At 48.4% G+C, this 17,084-nt stretch overlaps 1 protein-coding gene across 4 annotated transcripts in view; it reads left to right on the forward strand.

The window, feature by feature from the left end:
* The window catches only part of ASAP1 (ArfGAP with SH3 domain, ankyrin repeat and PH domain 1), a 189,913-nt gene that overhangs the window by 128,811 nt on the left and 44,018 nt on the right, over positions 1-17,084 (forward strand). For all 4 annotated transcript variants that reach the window (XM_015561615.1, XM_015561623.1, XM_015561619.1 and 1 more), the window contains exons 6-10: positions 1,493-1,638; positions 13,322-13,396; positions 13,875-13,924; positions 15,178-15,307; positions 16,498-16,583. In XM_015561615.1, coding sequence (XP_015417101.1) covers positions 1,493-1,638; positions 13,322-13,396; positions 13,875-13,924; positions 15,178-15,307; positions 16,498-16,583 — 487 coding nt within the window. The remainder of the gene's footprint in view (positions 1-1,492; positions 1,639-13,321; positions 13,397-13,874; positions 13,925-15,177; positions 15,308-16,497; positions 16,584-17,084) is intronic.

Here is a 17,084-nt window from a genome sequence, read left to right on the forward strand (position 1 = left end):
TGGCCTTTCCTTGGTGTGAACGCCGGCAGCAAGCAGGGCTGCGTCTTCTCTGTACTGTCTCAGCCCGAAATGCTGGCCTCCACTGTAGGCGCCGTGAATGTCTAATGTGCTGCTGATCGGGAGGCTGCGGCCGCGCTCCATTTCCCGGCGCAGACCGTGTTCCGCTTCTCCAGTGCCCGTCGCCCTCACGCTGTGACAGACGGGGGTCTTCAAGAGTAAAATATTTTTAAAATTTTATTGATTTTAGAGAGGAAGGAGGGAGAGGGCAAAGACATAGAAACATCGATAAGAGAGAGACATTGATCAGCTGCCTCCTGCATCCCCTACTGGGATTGAGCCAGCAACCCGGGCATGTGTCCTGACCGGGTATCTAACTGGGGACCTCTTGGTTCATGGGTGGATGCTCAGGCACTGAGCCACACCGGCTGGATGAGAGTGAAATACTTTAAAATTTCATCTGGATTATCAAACAACCTAGGAGGCTTAAGAAGGGAATGTGTCTTAAATTCCTGAAAAGGAAATCAGCAAATCCAAGCCAGCCGGCGCTTCCTGGGCCTCCCACGGAAAACCCACGGCGCTGGCTGTTGGGCGGGGACGCCGAGGTGAGCCGGAGGCCATTCTGCCTCTCTCAGTCCGGGGCTGGGAAGAGCTCCACTCACACAAACAAGATACGACACGGCGGGAAACACCACTGAGGAGGCTCAGGGGATCGTGGACAAGGAAGGCTCACGGCCCACTCAGGGAAAGGCTTTATAACGAGAAAGGTGTTGAATTTATAAGCCTTTAAAGACAGGGTCTTAGTAGTTAGGTACATATCTGTTCATTTATTCATCCAGTAGACATTACGCATCTCCCGTGGGCCTCTGTACAAATTCATGCCCCTGTCCTCGCGGCAGGAGGAGAGACGTGGAGAGTGAGCATGGCATCTGGAGCGCTCCCACGGGCACGTGCTGCCATCACCTCCACGTACAGCCCTGGGCCGTGCCAGCCCCTCCCGTGCTGCAGGACTCCTGCCCACGGGCGCTGGGTGTGCAGGCCCCTAGCACGTCACTTACCAGGGCTACACCTCAGGGCCAGCGCTCGGAAACCATGAAAGGAGAGTAACATTAGTTGCAGGGAGATTCATGTTAGAACACGAGGACTTGGCTTTGGCATTCCAGGGTTGATTTTTCTAAGCAGAATTTTCTCGTTTCCTGATCATCGTAGTTTCTTAATTGCTTGAAAGTATGATGATTACTTGACCCCTCAACCTGTGGGGAGTCCATGGATTGATGGGGATAGAAGTGAACTAAATGCTTTGATGGCGAAAGGGAGACCTCTTTCCATTGTGAGAACACTCAGTGCCCCGCTAACCACCTCCTGGACGTGTGCGGTTAATAATAGATGGCGTTTCTCCCTGCTGCTGGCAGTTCCCAGTGATCAATCACTGTTCACAACAGCTCGGTTCTGTGGCAAACAACAGCTCAGGCTCCTCTGTCTTCTTCTTTTTCAGACCATGTACAAAATGAAGAAAACTATGCCCAAGTTCTGGATAAGTTCGGGAGTAATTTTTTAAGTCGAGACAACCCAGATCTTGGCACCGCTTTCGTCAAATTTTCTACTCTTACAAAGGAACTGTCCACCCTGCTGAAAAATCTGGTAAGCCATTTCATAAGTGATTTTTTTTTAATTAATTACAGCCAAACAGCTTTTGAGTCCTAAGTATGGAGTCACAAGTAAAGAAATGCCATGGTGAGGCTCCTGGAATTTGTACCTCCCGCCCAGCTGATAGCGGGTAGATTTGTAGAGTTGGAGAGGAGCAGGTTGACCTGAATTCCTTCCACCTCCTACCACTGTTTTGTCTCTGTCTTGGATGACTTTTAGCAGCTTTTTCCTTTTCATTGGTTGAAGGAGTGTTGACACTTTCTGTATCGGACACACACGTTCCATCTCACGTGTGTGCAGATGACCATGCATTTCGATCCCGGATTTACAAATTAATTAACCTCTCCCAGTGCCCCTCATCCTTATAACCCGCTACTGAGAAGAAGATTTTGAGGTTCAGGGAATCTGGGGTTTCCAAAGCATCGCTAAGGCCTGGGCACTGCAGCTGCTGACCCTGGGAGGAGACGCAGAGTTGGGGGTGGGGACCTGGTCACCAGGCGGAACTGTCTGGGCACACCCAGGTTGTGCCCACCAGCCTCACACTGTGCCACACTGAGAAAGGTCTGCTCTGTGAGCTGATTCAATCGGGTCTCATTTCTCCGGAGTCCCGAGAGGCAGGAGCACAGGGAGGTTGGGAGGTGCCCCAGAAAAAGCTCTCCCATGCTTTCCCCTGCCTTTTCCGGAGGAGAAGGAGGAAGCGGAGGAGGAGGAGCTGGAGCTGTGTCTGTCCTTTCCCTCCCCCATCTCTCGCTAGTGTGCCTTGGCCTCCTGTAAGGATCCAGATCTCACACTCGATGCCTTGACCCCGATAGGCACTGTGGCATCACGAGAGAATCTTGGGAAAACGAAACCTTTTCTGTAGAACGTTAACCCGAATAGTTGACACATCAGAATATTTCTCCCCTATTGTGCTGGATAAATATACGTGTGTATGTATCTGTCTTCCTGCAGTTTAACTCTAATTGTGATTTAGGCCATTGACTTAGTCTTAAAGTGACAATGAATCTTAAAGAAAAGTTGAAGATAGAATATGTCTTATTTTTAAAAACTCTCAAAGGATCATTTTGATCTTAGCACATACGTATTTCTGTCCTTTGGGGGTTTCTGATAAATTCATGATATTCCTGTAAATCTTACATTATTTCAGTCTCTATTCAGAAGGGCCCTCTCATTTCACCTGCCTCTTTGCTGGTGGCATAGCTCTAAGGGAGGTGCGGTGGGAAGAAAGGCAGTGACAGCAGACTGACAATTCCCTTTGGTGGTAACTGGTGAGGGCTGGCTGGGCAGGAAGCTGTTTTCCCCAAGGTCGCTCTTTTCCCAGGGATATCTCGCCAACCTTTCATTTCCAGGAGACCCCGTCTGTTTGGCTTAAGCCAAGAGTCATCGCTTCCATGTTTCCCAGACCAATCCATTCCCACTCTTCCCCACACGGCAGGTCCCTTCACGCCACACGAGCCTAAATCCCAACCTCACTTCTCTGCTCTTCCTTCACCAGCAGTCTGTAGTCTCTCTTCCTTTCGCTGGGATTTCTCCCTCTAGTCAGAGCGCTTTCTGTGGTCAGCATCTCGCAAAGGTGAAGTGGTGAGCTGTTTCCTCCCAGAAGTGGCCTGTGGAGTGTGGCCGGGGAACACCTCTCAGTGGGGAGAAGCCACAGGATGGTGGACATGATCTGGTTCATCGATGATGTTTACAAGGTTTTGGTGTCAAGGTTTTAAGTGCATGGCTTTTGGTTGGGGGTAGATGCTAGGTGGCTTAGCATCTTATACCATTATTATAAATACTCCTTTCGTTGGCTCACCAGCCTCGCTGAACCCACGCTGCCTCAGTTAAGGATGCCTTCCTAGTCAGCCGTCTGCGGACACAGCATTGTTTTACTGAAGCAGAGGCTATTCCTTGTTTCCAGGCCTTCCTATCTTCTGGTTTTCTGCTTTGAATGCCCTTGTATAGTTAATGTATTGATGAAGGAGGCTTTCTTTACAATGCAGCTTCCTTGTCTTTAAAAAAAAAAAAGGAAAACTAAGTATGTTTTGTTATTCATGCGATTAACACAATATGGAAATTATTTCCCGTCCTTCCTTTAACCTTTTCAAGGAAAGCAGTGAGGCCATTGCCTGGGCTGCTCTGATTCCAGTGTCGGGCCGGCATGGCCTGCGATGCTGGCAAGGCCGGGAGTCAGCCCATTGCCTCTGTTCAATCACCAAACCGCAGAGCGGGGCGGGGAAGGAGTACCCGTGGGTGGAAATATTCTCCATGGGCAGAGGGAAACGACTGGCCCCAAGACCCCCGTGGAGCAGTAGTTTTAGAAAATAGATGTGAACCCTGTTTGAGATCAGTAGGCGGGGCCCAGAAGGACCCTCTGCCTCTGGTGTCCGTGGTCCCTGAGCCTCTGCAGAGCAGAGCTTGCCTCAGAGCTCGAGCGCCCCCAACAGGTCGAGGGCAGCATTGCTTCAGAGCCGGTGAAGCCCAGCGAAGATTTCTCCATCAGCCTGGCATTTCCTGTTTGCAGTCTCTGGCTGCAGGGCATTGTGGTTTGGGTTGAGGATGCTTTTATCTTTTTTTCCTTCTTCTTTTCTTCCCCCTCAAAGGGAAGAGCTGGAAATGCACAGGCTGGATGTAGATCGCTGGCAGATTATTTCTCAAGTTCTTTGAAACACTGAAAACTGCAGAGAGCTTGGGTATACTCAGCGGTGAATTGGCAGCCACTGGGTGCCCTGGGCTTAAGAAACCCCCTCTTTTCGCAGAATGGCGATGCATCATTGGGAGGGTCAGTGACCCCAGACACCCTTCGTGTGCTGGTGCGGCACTGCCCGCTCGTGTTGCATGTTGCATGTTGCGGGACAGTCTCTGGAAAGCCGTCCAGCCCTGCGGGTGGAGGCGGTGAAGAGGGAGGGAGGTTTTCCTTTCCCTTCTGTTATAAACGAACATGTTCCACATGAAAGTTTCAGAAATATGGAGTAAATTAAATAAGAAAGTAAAGATCATTGTGTCGTTCTAACTTCTAACTAATGTCCTCTGAAGCAATTTTATACATTTATACACAGACACTGGGTGTACATAGCGTCCAGTCCACAGTCTCTTATCCAAAACCCTTGGGGTAGGATGTTTCAAAATTCAGAATTCTACAGATCTCAGAAGGTGACGGATTGCATGTTACACACACACACACACATACACTTGCACTCACACACACTCACACACACACACTCACTCACACTGGTGACTTCCTAGGGCTAGGCCCTCATAATTCAACGCAGTTTTACCTCTGCAGTGAAATGCGTGAATATTTGCATAAAGTGGGATAAAGACTGGACTGAAGAGCACCACCTACGATAAAAGGACCTGTCGGGTTCAGAGACCTTTCCTGGTTTACCCGACCCTGGTTGTCTGAGAAGCGATGTGCAACCTTTGAGAAAGGCTGGTGTAGGTGGTGTGCTGGGTCAGGTGATCTGTTTCACTTTTTTGTTTGTTTCCATCTTATTCCAGTTCTCGCCTACACTTCCAGAATTTATTTCTTCTTTGCATTTCAATATGGAATGTCTGATATTGAGGCTGGTTGCTTCTTTCCAGGTGCCTCTTTATTTTTTATTATTCCATTTGGTCCCTTTAGGTTTAAACATGAAGGAACGGCCTACTCATTCCGTCTCCAACGAGTGGGTCCCTACATCTTTCACTAGAAAGAATGGGCCCTTCTCTTGACTGGTTGCCCAACAGTGTTAAGCAATTGGAAGCTCAGAGAGTAGCAGAAACCCCACGACTTTGAAGTCAGATAAAACGGAGGTCAGGTCTCTGTCCACCATTTCTCCAGCGAGGTCACAGAGGCAGACTCGCTCGCTCACTCGCACATTCATCCAGAAAACGGATATTACAAGAGGCCTCGGGGGCGAGAGACCCCTGGGCTGAGCCACAGATAATGGGTAGATGCTTATGAAACTATTCTCTTGGGCTTTTAGAGGCTCTTTTCCTTAAATAGGAACACTGAACAACATTCTGCATTGATCATTAGGTACTATGCTTCGGTACTTTAAACATTAGAAGAGACTTTGCAGATTCTGGCCCTGGCCCAGCCAGCATTTAACTACGGGTTAGCTCTGTGCCAGGCTCTCTGGCTGAGCTGACTGTCACATTCGGTCGAAGAGATTGCCGCTACAGAATACGGTAATAGTTTACACGGACGCTACGGTAATAATTTACACAGACGCGTCAGTTAATGTCATAGGGAAGATGGGCATGGGTATAGGGCCAGATTCCATACGCTTCCTGCTTTGCGCCGCCCACACGTAGAGGAAACTTACTTGGTTTCCTGGCATCACAGGCGTATGGTTGAAGGAGGTTCTTTTTCTGCATGGGTGGCCTTGAGATACAGCCAGTGATGGTGGCTTCCACAGCCACCATTTAGATAAATTCTTTGAATTCTAAAATATTCAATGAAGATCAAGTGAAGTGAGACTTCAAATGTGAAGACCTGTCCCAGCACGGGAGGGCCGTGCAGACAAAGGCAGCACAGAAGTCTGCTTTCGTACCCGTTAAATGAAGACACAACGTCTACTGTGAGGTGTTGCCTTCTCCCAGTACGTGGCAAGCCTGTGCGCTTGTTGATTTAATTTATTACGTTTTTAACTTGTGTCTTGGAGGTGCTTGCTAACTAAAAGCTTATTGTTGTAAAACGTAATGTGTGATAGAGATGTTCGGTGAAGGCAAGGAAAATGTGATTTGAAGCGTGGTTTTGTTCTAGTTTACACATAACAAATTATACACGACACGCATGAAAATGAAATTAAATGTCTGAAAATTGATCGCTGCAAACTAAGTGATTAATTATTTCAAACACAATAAAGAAATCTTTAGGGTCGGGATGTCTTTTTCAAATCATAATGAAGCTAGATAGGATTTTTTTCCTCTTGCTTTTCCATTTATTTTGGCCTTAAAATCTTCGCTACTCAGCCTGTTCTTACAATTATCCTGAAATGAAATCAGATGCTGCACATAATGCAAAGGAAAACAGTGCTGTCCTTTTCATTCTTGTAGGGAGATGACGCTAAACGCAACCCATCATTGACTTAAATTGAATTCGTCAGAACATAATGCATCATTCTACATTAACACTAGATTGCCCAAGGAAGTCATTTTGACTGCTTGGGGAAATTTTTTAAAAAGTGCACAGAAGAAGAAGGCCGCTGAATTTTGAGGAACGAGTGGACAAAAACATTACTGGAAATACGTGCATTTATTGGGATTTTATAAGCTCATGGAGCCTACGAGGCAAAAATTTTAAAACTCAATTATTTATGGTCAGCAAAGTAGGGTCCTGAATTTTTTAGAAAAACTATGGCCAGAGAAAAGTTCAAGCAAATCCTACGCTTTATTCGTTTTGACAAAAGAACCGAAAGAAGTAGGCACCTACAAACAAATAAGTTTGCCTTGGTTTCGGAAATACGGGACAAGTTCATTGAAAATAGTCAAGCTTGCTATCAACCAGGGCAAAATATAACAGTTGACGAGCAATTATTTCCGTCAAAAGCCAGGTGCAGGTTTACACAGTATATGCCTAATAAACCCAACAAAGTTTGCATCAAATTCTGGCTTGCATCAGATGTTAGTAGCAAATATGTTTTTAATGGTTTTCCTTATTTGGGGAAAGATGAACAACAACCATCGTCAATGCTTCTCAGTGAACATGTTGTTCTGAAACTTGTCGAGCCATATACAGGCTGTGGAAGAAATGTCACGACCGATAACTTTTTCACTAGCATGTCACTCGCGACAAAATAATCAAATGACTCTTATTATTGAATTGAGTAAATTTCTTATATGACCAGTTCGGCTCTGTATTGAAATAACAGTTTTCATTTTTTTTCGATTACCGTCACATAATTATATACAAGTACATGATAAATTGTCAATACTTGATAAATTGCAGTTGCTCAGTAAGGTAAACTAGTACTTCGAATCTTTATGCAGTGATACTTGTTCTAATAAGTTGTTTATTTTATTGCTTTTGCGCCCTAAATTCATGAAAGAAATGTCGAATAACTTGTTATATAACTGTAAATAATATAAAAAATATTAAAATTAATTTTAAACAAATTACTTTACACATTAGTTATTCTTTCACAATGCAGTCATTTTGACGGCTTTTGGGCAATATAGGTATATACTAAATTTCAGTCTTTCTAGTGTTAAGGAAGTCTCGTATTCCCCTATTCCCCTACACCTACCCATTTTTCTCTGTAAAACTTCCAGGAGAACCGTGCTTTTCCCTTCAATTCAGTCTTGTCCGTTCTGGATGCCTTTTGGCACAATAGAGTAACTGGGTTTCTGCCTTTCCTTAGACCTTTCCCAGGGCTCCAGAGCAGCCACTCACCTCTGCTCTCTCCTCCTGGTGGTTAGGTCTCAGACCACAGGCAGGCGGTCTTTATGGGCACATGGGGCTCCCTTAGGCAGTGGTGCCCAGAAGACCCACATCATCTCGCCTAGAAAGCTCGTTTTCACAGGGGTGGTTGCACCTCGCCCTCCGAGCGTCAAGCTAGGTTTGAGGTTTGTGTTCTAACAGATTTCCAGGGGGTGCTGATGGGGAGTTGAGAACCACTCATGAGGACTGTCATTCTAGACAGAGATTCAGAATTCCCTAGGGCTGTAGGGAAGCTGTACCTTTGTTCCTCCGAATCCATTACCTAATTAATTGCTTTTACCTTATTCACTCCATCTGGTTCCGCATCCTGTATTAAATCAAATCACAAGTTGGGTGAGAAACAGGCTGCTGGTTGATCATATCGCCCTCTTGTGCTTCTGTGTAATACTTTTTAATAACTTTCTGAATACAGAAATAATAGCAGTTCATTCTTGAAAACTTAGAAAATACAGGGGGAAAGGGACTAAAATAAAAATCACCAATAACCTCCACTCCTGAGGAGTTGAGATTTATCTATATCTCTGTGTCCTCTAACCATTTTTCAGTTTACACATACATCTTTTTTATATGTATTATTTTAATCCTAAGTTTTTAACAACATTGGGTTTATACTGTAGTGCTATTTTATAGCCTAGTTCTCACTTACTTATATATTTTGCAATGTTTTCCTATTTTGTGAAGTATTACAGCCCAAGGCCCTTTGTTTAATTAGGAGCATACAGCCTCCGGGAGCCGAGTGGCCTGGCTGAAGGGGTGGGAGCCCGTTACCAGCAGCCCCCCTCCCCAGGTCTGCAGAGCCCACAGGCCCCGCCCCATCCATGACTGTGCCCGCAGTGATGGAGCATGCCCGTCATTCCACTGTAACTCACTTCCCCAGCCTCCTGGTGTGAACTTCCTATTGTTCCCGGCTTTCACTGTTTGCAGTTACACTCGAGTGTCTCTGCAGCCTCTGCGTGTGTGTGATGATAGTTACTTAGGTGCTGGCCTTCGTCACTGCGTGAATTCATTTTGTAATATTTGCATTTTCCCTTCCTTCGCTGGTCCAGCTGGTTAGGAAATGGGCAGAAGCTGCCTGTAGCCAGGATCCTGCAGTCTCCTCGCTCGGCTCACACCGAGAAGCTCTCCTTGCGATATTTGAGACTTTTTCAAAAGGTGATGTTTATACTGCAGTAAAGTGATGACGTGGCCCTAACTCCTCAGCATCACAGGGAACTGTTCAGTTAACGTTTAATTCGTTACTGGGTTGGGGCCACGCTCTGCTGCTGAGGCAGTGTGAGTGTGTCCCTGCTGCGGTTTCCGTTGGTCAGCATTTTTTTCCTGCTGTGTTTAATGTGTCCCCAGAGCTCATATTATGTATAAGGTTACAGTAACTGGGAGGTACATTACAGACCTGATAGGCCTGCCATGTTCTCAGGGCCAGAGTGAGCAGGGACACAGCTGGGTGGAGGCATGTCCGGCCTAGAGCTGTCTTCCCAGTTGTCAAAGCTGCTGGCTGGAGGTGCCCTTGGTCCCTCACCCCAGCGTGTCCTGGGAGCAGCTCTCGCCGGCCCATCCCTCTCCAACTTACCCAGGGAAACGGGCTGACCTGCTGGGAGCTGGCTTATTGTTTTAATTGGAACCACAGCCGCCTAACTTCCAGGAAACCGTCCCTGCCTGTGAAGGGAAGGAGAGAGAACCAACGTGCAGGGGAGGGAGGTGTCAGAATTAATGCAGGTGACAAAGCCAGCCAGTGATGAGTCGCTAATAAGAGGTCACGGCAGGGAGGTGTCGTGGAGGTGCTGCCCTCACACTGCCCCTCACCTGGGCTCCTAGGGCAGCTCGGGCACCCACCGCAGGCCCACATGGTAGCCAGAAAGCACAGGACAGGGACCCGCGGCTGCTTCGTGGCTCCTGCCGTGGGCTCTGGTCAGTTAGTGAGCAGAACAGGTGAGGCACCTCCCTTAAGCATCACCTTCTAGAGGGGAGAGATGGGTCGGTATTCAGGTAAGCGAGGTCCTTTCATTGTGGTGAAGCTCTAAAGTTAGGTAGAAAAGATCAGGACAGAACCGGGGCGGGGGGGAGGGGGGGGGCGCGGTGTCTGTGTGTGTCCATAGAAGAACACTATCTGTGAAGTCATTACCAACAGCCGGGATTTCGGGGGCTATTGGTACCCTGTCTGGTAGTGTCTTAACAGTTGTAAGGAATAAATGGTTATTTTTATCAAAACCAGTATTAATTACAGTACCCCTTTTAGGCAGTGAAAGGCTAGACCTCAGCTTCCTCCCAACTGGTTTATCCCGTGTTCGTGGTCGGGCTCGACGGCTGTGCTCCCGGGAGAAACGGCCCGTCTGGGAGGAAGGAAGCGGGCGGCAGTTTGTTTGGGAAGCAGCTGGGTTTACCACCCCTCAGCGTCATTCCCCCAGGGGTTTGGATGTGCTGGTGGCTCAACAACATGGAAAGGATGTACTTTTTAACACATGCTCTTCAAACTCACGTCATGTGGAATCACGTAAAGAACTTGTTAATTCACCATTACCATGAAAGGAAAGAAAAGGGAGTATAGTTGAGTCCATGGGAATGGAATCAATAGAATTTTAGCAAAACAAATGGAAGATAGCTCTGTGATAGATTTGAAAGGCTTTTAAAAAAAATACTTTATTGATTTCAGAGAGAAAGGGAGAGGGAGAGAAGGACAGAAACATCAATGATGAGAGAATCATCAATTGGCTGCCTCCTGCACGCCCCACTGGATCGATCCTGCAGCTGGGGCATGTGCCCTAACCAGGAATCGAACCGTGAGTTCCTGGCTCACCCACTGAGCCCGCCAGCTGGGCTGTGCAAGGCTTTTTAGTAAAAAGCATTGAAGACAGTGGAGGTGCGACAGGAAGTCTGTCCCCCGTGTTGTCACTATATTCTGCTGGCTGCTCTGCAGTCGCCTGTGGAGATGCTGTTGTTACACAACAGTTTGCAGGTCTGGTTCAGGCCATGAAAAGTGTTCCTGAGGGAACTAGAAAATAAATTTAAACCACACACAACACAACAGACAGGAAAGTCACAGAATCCCCCATCAGCAAAGTCACGGGCTTCCTCTCGGTCCCAGAGCCATGCCTTACGATAGGGGGAAAGCAAGTCCCTCTGCACGGACTCGCCAGGGGAGACTTGGGTTGGCCTCCCAGTGAGTAATTCCTAACCACCTCCTCCTCGAGAGATGGGCCTGCTTTCTCTGCCGTCTCGCTGTGTCTTTATAATGACAGGTAGGTCCGATTCCCTTTCCACGAACGCAGCCTCCTTCGCCAGTTTTTATCAATGAACCTGCTTTTCCTGGGAATAGGTTGGGAAGAGTCTGTGAGTTCCGAGCTGTGTCCTTGTCACTGGGGACACTGGACCTATACTGCACACTGGTTTGCCTGCTGGGTTTTTCTTATCAGCCCCGCTTGAGTGTGTGCGGATAACCACAGGAAGCTCTCAGCCCCTGAGGCTTCCCACCAGGGCGCCGGCAGCCACCGCCCTGCCCGAGCCGGCCGCCAGGACGCCACTGCGAGGTGGAGACGTGTGTCATGTGTTCGCTGTGTGGTCAGTCCCTGGCTGGTGAGGGACTCTTCCTTCAGACCCCACGTTCAGTACTCACCACGGGTTTCATAATTCTTCTGCCGTTACTTTCTCACACAGCTCTCAGACCAGGGCGGCGATGGCATTCTGGGGTGGTGTTTTTCCTGCTTCATCTCACAGAGGATTTGAGGCATTGGCGAGCTGGCATTAGAAATGGTTCATAGCCCGGCCGGCGTGGCTCAGTGGTTGAGTGTCGACCTATGGGCCAGGAGGTCGCGGTTCGATTCCTGGTCAGAGCACATACCCAGGTCGAGGACTCCATCCCCAGTGTGGGGTGTGTAGGAAGCAGCCGATCCATGATTCTCTCATCATTGATGTTTCTGTCTCTCTCTCTCCCTCTCCCTTCCTCTCTGAAATCAATGAAAATATTTTTTTAGAAGGAATGGTTTATAATTGCTATCTTTTCCTTTTTTGTTTTAGAAGTTTTACTTTTTGTGAATAAACAATATAGTGCATATTACCAAACCTTTAAAAAGTGCAGAAAAGTACAGAGTGAAAAGCCCCTCTCCCCTTGCCCACCCAGTGTCTGGAAGGACCAGGCCTAGGGGTTTGCCGTGTCCTTTCAGAAATAACTCAAGCGCGGCATCCCTCGTTCTCTCTATGCAGAGCCTTTACAGACAAGCGTGTGCGCAGCGCTCCCTAGTGGTGGGGAGTAAGCCAGCACTTGCCACGTGCACTGCTCATTCCGTCCTCACAGCAGCCAGCAGGACAGCTTACAGTGGTTCTCAGCCTTCCTACTGCCGCGACCCTTTCATACAGTTCCTCATGTTGTGGTGACCCCCCAACCATAAAATTATTTTCGTTGCTACTTCATAACCGTAATTTTGCTACTGTTATGAATCGTCATGTCAATATCTGATATGCAGGATGTATTTTCAGGGGTCGCAACCCACAGGTTGAGAACCGCTGGTAGAATCTCTCACTGTAGAGGTGATGTCAGGTGGGGCATTCACAAAGCCCGCGAGTGACGTGCTGGCCTTCTCACACCACCTCTCCCTCCTCCGCTGCTGCAGCACGCAGGGTTAAGGCGGAAGGGGGCTTGCCAACTGCATTCTGACTGCGCTTGCCCATCCCTGGGGTGCGAGGTCTCTGAAGGCAGCAGTGGTGAACGCCAGTTGTATAATCTTCTCCTTGCGCTGACCGAAGCATTTGAAGAAAAGTCAAAGGAAGATCTGCCTGCCTGGCCGGCATGGCTCAGTGGTTAAGCATCAACCTATGAACCAGGAGGTCACGGTTTGATTCCGGTCAGAGCACATGCCCAGATTGTGGGCTCCAACCAGTGATTCTCTCCATCATTGCTATTGCTATTTCTCTCTCCCTCTCCTTTCCTCTCTGAAATTAATAAAAATGTACATTTTTTAAAACGTAAGATCTGCCATTTCAGTAGGAGGGACCAGGAAAGTTGTAGCTGTGATCCGAGGCATCGTTTGTACAAGTGTGGGTACCCTGCAGCACCCCGTTCAGAGCACAGGCCCTTCAGCCACTCGGCCTGGATCCAGGCAGCAGCTCTCCGCTCAGGAGATGTAGAAGGGCCAGCGAGGCCGCCTGATCTGGAGGTGTCCTCCCTCTGGCAGGTGCCTCAGGTGCTCCCTGGCCCTAGTGCGTGGGGAGTGCCAGCAGTAGTGGCATCCTGCCCTGTGCACCCTCCCTCTAACGGCTCTACCTTTGCTTTGTCTTCAGCTCCAGGGGCTGAGCCACAATGTGATCTTCACCTTGGACTCCCTGCTGAAAGGAGACCTGAAGGGAGTCAAAGGAGTGAGTGTCCGGAATCTGATTTTCACTGTAACTTGAAAGGATTGGGGGTTTTTTCTCTTTTAAGATCATTGGGGTACTTGTATCTGAAAGGCACTGGAACATTTTTAGCATAAAAAATGTTGTTGGAAAAGGATCATGGAAGAGTGTGCCACTTCCCATGATGTTGTTGACCGAGGAACAAGACCAGACACTTGGAGGAAGCGCGAGGGCCCTGGTGAGTGGGGCAGGGCTGGGCTCCATCACTGCTGGACCCCGCGGGCCCCCTGGGTCCCACATCACTGACGTGTGGCCAGGATGCGCGCCCTGCCAATCTCAAGCCTCTCGCTGGAATAACAGTGTGATGTGTGTGCAGGTGGCTTTTGTATAAAGTTTCCAGCGTCCCACAGAGGAGAGCAGTTTTACTAGGACGTTATTTCAGAATTATTTACTCGCCTTTAAACAACAGTACATTTAATTTCTGTTTCGTTTTTTTTCTAAGGATCTCAAGAAGCCATTCGACAAAGCTTGGAAAGATTATGAGACAAAGTTGTAAGTGGTTGTTTTTTTTTCTTTGTTTTATATTGTCATGATTTTCCTAAGAAAAAGATTGACTGGGAAAAGGACAGACCCCTTAACTTACAAGGACAAAAACTTGTGTCATGCATGCTTGTAAGGGCTAAAGGTTGGCCTGCCTGGCGGGTTCCTGTAAGGGGTCGGGGAGGCCACGTGCGGAGCCCTGGACGTGGGGCCGGCGCACCTCCACGCGGAGCGTTGCACGTGCCTTAATTATTATGATCCCAAGTCGCCTGACACCGGGCTGTGCGGGGGATGGGAGGAGGAATATATTTTACAGCACTTAATAAAAACCTTGGCTGACAACCCGACAACTATAAACATAACAGAATAAAAGCATTTCCGAAGGCGGCAGTAACAGCAACATGACAAGCAAAAGAAACATTGAGGATTAAATATTTTTCTCCGAAACTACTCTCATGATTGCTGACGTAATAGTAACAACTGTGCCGTCGGAGCCTTGCTGTCTTAGGAGGACTATGGTGCACTGACAGGTAGAGATGCAGCTGGGAAGAAAGGCTCTGGCCGTGGCCGCTGCCGTGGATGAAGGCTGTGGGCCGCCTCGTCCTTCTCTGAGGGCGGGGCGTGAACGCTCACACGTGGACCGAGCGCTGCCCTGCCCCCAGGCGGCTTGCACTTGGCCCAGACAGAACTGAGTCCTGACAAAGGGGGTGTGAGTTCACAAAACGAGAGGGAAACACTTGCTCTAGACCTGTTATGGGATATAGCTCCTCTGTGGGACGCAGGAACAACAAAACAAGATGTGCTTTGTCCATTGAAGTACTGCAGATCTGGACAGTACAGCAGTAGTTACATAGAAATAGAAGGCCTTGAAGTGTCTGGTGGTCAGTACTGTGCATATCCTAGAACAGTGGTCGGCAAACTGCGGCTCAGCAAATGGCAGCTCGCCAGCCACATGCGGCTCTTTGGCCCTTGAGTGTGGCTCTTCCACAAAATACCGACTTCTGCGCACGGGCCACGAAGTTTCAATTGCACTGTATGTGCACGCCCGCACGTGGTATTTTGTGGAAGAGCCACACTCAGGGGGCCAAAGAGCTGCATGTGGCTCGCAAGCTGCAATTTGCCAACACGGTCCTAGAACATAAAGAGTTCTTAGATGTTCCTGCATGTTAACTCTTGTGATCCCGTGGTTCTCATCGAAAGGAAGATGTGCGTGCGTGTGTGTGCATGTGCGTGTGTGTTAATGGTGGCATCTGCTTCCATTCCAGCACAAAAATTGAGAAGGAGAAGAGAGAGCATGCGAAGCAGCACGGGATGATCCGCACGGAGATCACGGGGGCCGAGATCGCGGAGGAGATGGAGAAGGAGCGGCGCCTCTTCCAGCTGCAGATGTGCGAGGTGCGGAGGGACTTCAGCCCCTCGCCCAGAGTTTCGTTAGCGGGGCCCTCCTACGGACAGCAGCCTTCATGCCTGAGAGCGGCTGTGTCTGATCAGGAGAGGAGGGACAGTTACTTAAGGACTCTAATCTCATTTTTCTCCAAGCCTTTGGGATCGGCCCTGTCACTGTTGCCTCCTGTTTTGATCCTGGGGCTTGTGGGGCTCTAAGCCAAAGCAGGATTCTTTGGTGAGAACTTGACTGTTGCCTGTGAATGAGTGTGGAAAGGCAAATTTTGGTAACACGGGTGAATCTTAGGTTTTACTGGTACAGGTGTAGAGCATGTTTGTTTGTTTTTAATCCTGTGTCTAGTTTGAATGAGAACTTAAATGCAGGGGTCATTGAGAAAGCCTGAGTTCATGAAAAAAATGCAATGAAAAGCATGCTGCCTCAACTTAGAGCAGTGGTTCTCAAACTGTGTTCCCACTGGACACCGGCATCCTTGACCGAGAGACCGGCCCCTTCCGACATTGTCACTGACTCATGGGATTCCTTTTGTGCTTTGGGAAACTATGAAAATGGATAGCATTTTCTCACTTTTAAGGTTTCCTTCCTTAATTTTCCCCCCACCCCAATAAACCTTTGGCTCCTTCTTGAACTTGTCTGCTCATGAACACTCCCACACAATGAGACACGTGAACAAGAGGCAAACAATGTTGGCAGAAATCCTCGGCCAGTTGTGAAAATCAGAGCTGGTGATGTTTGGTGCAGAAGTTACTAATGCATTGTTTTCATCCTTTCATTTTTATTAGCAAAAATCCTAACTCGCCTCCTTGGTCTCAAAGTTTTAATGCCTCATGGCATATCCCTTCGATAGTACGCTGATTCCCTTGTTTTCAGCAAAGAATCGTCCATCTTGCAGGTCTTGACCCCGTGAACCCTAGGTTTGAGAGCCACTGCACCAGAGGAAATAAGTCAGCTATCCCAGGATGCTTTGCTGTGTTGATTTCTGCTTGTCTAGTAAACTAATCACAGGTGTTTATAACATGCTGACATGCTAACCAATGTCTACTAGTGCCTGTGCCGATCACACACCCTGAAGATAGCCGAGGCCAGTACCTGGTGCAGATTCACATGGGGGGCTGCCCCCCGAAACCCCGCCCAGAGAGCCCTGTCGGCAATGACAGCATCCACTTCTGTTTTATTCCCACAGTATCTCATTAAAGTCAACGAGATCAAGACCAAAAAAGGCGTGGACCTGCTGCAGAATCTCATCAAGTATTACCACGCGCAGTGCAAGTAAGTGGCAGGTGGCCGTGGTGACTCCGGTTTTCTTGCTGCTTTCCTCTGGTCTTCATTCGGTCACTGCATAGTGATATGAAGGCTTCCCACAGCCAGATCATATGCAGTGAGTGGTCTTGTCCATAGTCAGTGTTTTCTATCAATCAGCCACTCATATTAGTGCAGCTGCTTGGCTCCTGGAAATGCTGCATCTCAGAAAGGCTGGCGTTACTGTGACAGCCTTGCGGCCCCTCTTACAGACACTGTCCCTGTCACTGGAGAGGCCTTCCCAGAGCCCCGCTTCCCCCACTCCTTCCTCGGCATCTCACCGGTTACAGCATCATTTGTACCGCATTTTCCTGCTTGGGTTTTGTGATATTTTTCACCATCTACATTAGGTGAACGCCATCATTCGCACGGTAGGAACACTGCACTTGTGCCTAGGTTGCTGGAATATTGTGAGAGGCGCCCACGGTCCCCATTTTTGTTTGTTCACCTGGCCAGGCCCCCTGTTTATGA

Source organism: Myotis davidii, unplaced genomic scaffold, assembly GCF_000327345.1.
Source record: "Myotis davidii unplaced genomic scaffold, ASM32734v1 scaffold30, whole genome shotgun sequence".
In the NCBI taxonomy this organism is placed as follows: Eukaryota; Metazoa; Chordata; class Mammalia; order Chiroptera; family Vespertilionidae; genus Myotis; species Myotis davidii.